Source organism: Nanorana parkeri, unplaced genomic scaffold, assembly GCF_000935625.1.
Source record: "Nanorana parkeri isolate BGI_ZX_2015 unplaced genomic scaffold, ASM93562v1 scaffold1393, whole genome shotgun sequence".
Classification (NCBI taxonomy): Eukaryota; Metazoa; Chordata; class Amphibia; order Anura; family Dicroglossidae; genus Nanorana; species Nanorana parkeri.
Genome location: NW_017307661.1, coordinates 151996 through 155139, shown reverse-complemented (window position 1 = coordinate 155139; position 3144 = coordinate 151996). Strand labels below are relative to the sequence as shown.

General features: G+C 42.6%; 1 protein-coding gene across 1 annotated transcript in view; it reads left to right on the top strand.

Moving 5' to 3' along the window:
• LOC108798064 (epidermal growth factor receptor kinase substrate 8-like protein 1) overlaps positions 1 to 3144 on the top strand; it is a 305359-nt gene that overhangs the window by 281211 nt on the left and 21004 nt on the right. Inside the window, exon 21 of the mRNA XM_018569773.1 lies at positions 874 to 985. Coding sequence (XP_018425275.1) covers positions 874 to 985 — 112 coding nt within the window. The remainder of the gene's footprint in view (positions 1 to 873; positions 986 to 3144) is intronic.

The following is a 3144-nucleotide window of genomic DNA, read 5'->3' as shown; positions in this document are numbered from 1 at the left end:
CACAGAACCCCCCTCCCCAATTACCTGCTTACAATCCACTTACCACACCATTTTAGAGTAAGGGAAAACCCCTCAGCTGGGTTTGTGAAGAGAGCCAAGGAGTTGCTAAAGGAAGCTGATGACCTACATGCCAGCCTGAAATAGCACCTATGCTTAATAACTGTTAAGATTAGATATCAGCCACATTGGGAGTGCAACTATTTTGAATGAGTCCACTGACTTAAAGACTTCCATTGTGTAGCATAGTAAAGCACAAAGCAAAGCCTGTAATAAGCGTTATAACTGGCCCATTGAAATATAAAATTACAGGCTACAGATATAGAAGAACCTTTTTTGAAAACAATAATGTACACTGGAAAAAAAGTTAAAGAAAATATACATTGCCTTTAAAATAGAACTCCAGAAATAAATATTCTTAACCCTTGCAGTGACGGTTAATTGCTTGTTTGCGTCTAGGGATGGAAAAAAAAAAGATACTCACCTGAACCTCTGAGATGGATGGCTGCTAGTCTGGTCCCCGCAGCCTCTCTCCCCCTCCGCTTAGTCATCACGTCCTGTATAGTATATTGGATGTTAGAACGCAGAGGGACATACCATCGCAGGGGCAGAGGGGGAGAGAGGCTGTGGGGACCGTTCTAGCAGCCAGCCAGTTCTCGAGGTTCTTTTTTATTTTTGTCCCTAGACAAAAATGAGCACATAACCCTTGCAGTGTTGGGGTCGCCCCACTGCAAGGTTAAGAATATTTCTGCCTGGAGTTTTCCTTTAAACAGGGCAGACTGAGTCAAATTGAGACTCGCATGAAATCTCTAGAAAAATAGTTCTCATATTTGTCAATTTTAGAGAGTGTTGATTTTTTCACATTACTATTTCTAGAAATCACAACCTCCAACTCCTCCTAAAAAAACAACAAAACCAAATATAACTGGTCAGGCTCAGTGGGATTCGGTGGACAGCCAGCAACCCGAACAGAACAATATACAGCAAGGTAAGAGCTACTTAATGCTCCAGCATTCCAAGCCCACATATTATTGGTTAAAAATTAAACATCACTGGGGCTGTAATCATATCATGAAGATAGCAATTTAACAGCGTAATGGTAATCAAAAGGAATATGAATTTGGTGAGGATGCAGATACAGTTATCTTAGGCCTGTTCCCAGATATATTGTTCCCAGAGGATGAGGGGCTACAAACACTGCTTCAGTTGTTGTTGCAACTCTGCTTTGGTCTAAAGGAGTTCAGATTTCTGCTGACTGCTGCATTGGGTTACTGCTGCTGCCTACGATGCTGGGTCATTAGGTCAAACCTTCTCCCCTTTACTCCCTGCCACAGGGTGCTCCTCAGCACCCTCCAGGGCACCCTCTTCTATCCTGTCCAGAGATGATTTTTCTGCTGTGATGGTGGAATTCATGGGCAATTCGTCTGACATCTTTCAGTCCTCAGACCACAGGGGCATAAGCAGCCCCCTCTCCTTCTCCTTTAGAGTTTACTGCTGACCTTCTTTTTTCTGCTTGTGCACTTTCTGAGGAAGAAGATGATGATGGAGAAAAGAATGCTTCCAATTCTGTGTACACAGCCCAGCAAAAGGACTTTGCTCCTGACATCTCTTCTTAAGGACATTATCTCTGTGCTTGTGGATAGTGATGGGCTGAACACACCTGAGTTCGGTTCTAATTCGAACTTAGAACTCCTTGTAAAGGTGTCCATACACCTTAAAATTATCTGCAGATTTTCTGTGGTCAGATGGAAAAAGTGCAACAGATTGGCCCATCCAAACAGTTAAGTTTAGATGGAGGAATCTGTTGCACCTTTTCCATCTGACCATAGAAAATCTGCAGATAATTGTAAGGTGTATGGCCAGCTTAAGTCTATGGGACCTGAACTCGAAAAATCAAATGTCCCCATTTTGAAGGCTTATATGTAAGTTATAGGCCATAAAAAGGGTATGGGGATTCGGGTACTGCCCTTGGGGACATGTATCAATGAAAAAAACACTTTTAAATAATACCGTTTTTAAAGCAGCAGTGTTTTTAACATTGCTTAAAGTGACACAATAAAAACGAAAAATGCCTTTAAATATCATGCTTGGGGGGTCCCCTTAAACTGCCTGAAAAGTGTCACATCTGTACGATGTATAGAACCTGCTGCAGCAAAAATAACATTTATAAAGAAAAAATTGACATTGAAATTGCCAATAATATCTGGGCCCCCTAGAGGCCCGAGGCCCTGGTGCGTCCGCACCGGCGGTAGTTCTGCCACTGGTTGGATGAAAGTTACAACAGGTGCTTTAAAATTGGGCCTTTAGTGTTGGCGGTCCCTTCACACCGTAACCCTTCAGTTATTCTTAACGAGCGCAGGATTGGAACCTGCTCTAAAAATCCAAATTATATTGACCTGTAACACACCTGTCTCCCTGTTGGCCTTTCAGACATGATGCAGGGCTTATTATAAAATTTTATTAGAGAATGTGGGATGGGAAATTGGTGTTTGGGTGCAATACTTTAACAAATGTGGTGCTTGGTGCACTATAAACTGTTGTACAATGGCTTTTTATAGAAAAAAAAATGTTTAAAAAAATGTGAACTGCGACACGGAAGGGGGAGCAGCATTGAGGCAGCAAAAAAACCTGCTGCTGACAAAAAAGTACAAATAATCAAAGAAAAAAAAATGGGAACACCGGTGACGCCACAGACGCACACATAAAAAAAAAGACAGTGAATATACAACATAGAAAATAATACTATATACAGTACAGAGTACTGCACACTGAGTGGCCAGATTATTATGACCACCCCATCAGTACTTCGTTGGGCCACGAGATGACTCCACGAGATGACTTTGTTGGGCCGCCTCGTGACTCCACGAGATGTTGAAAGGTGATGCGAGGAATCTGACACTGCACTGTTGCCCTTCTGTTGTCTTTTACCAGTCTTGCCACGTCCGTTCTGCCCTTTTGCCCTAACATTGACTAGTCACTGACGGCCACAATTCGCACTTTCAGACCCAGATTTTCGTCTGACAGCCCAGTCTTTAAGCACTTTAACAACAGCTGCTCTTGAACGTTTAACGAATTCTGCTGTTTTGCTAATACTCGCTCCATGGCTCCGAGCGCCAACAATCATCCCACGTTCAAAGGCTGTTAAAT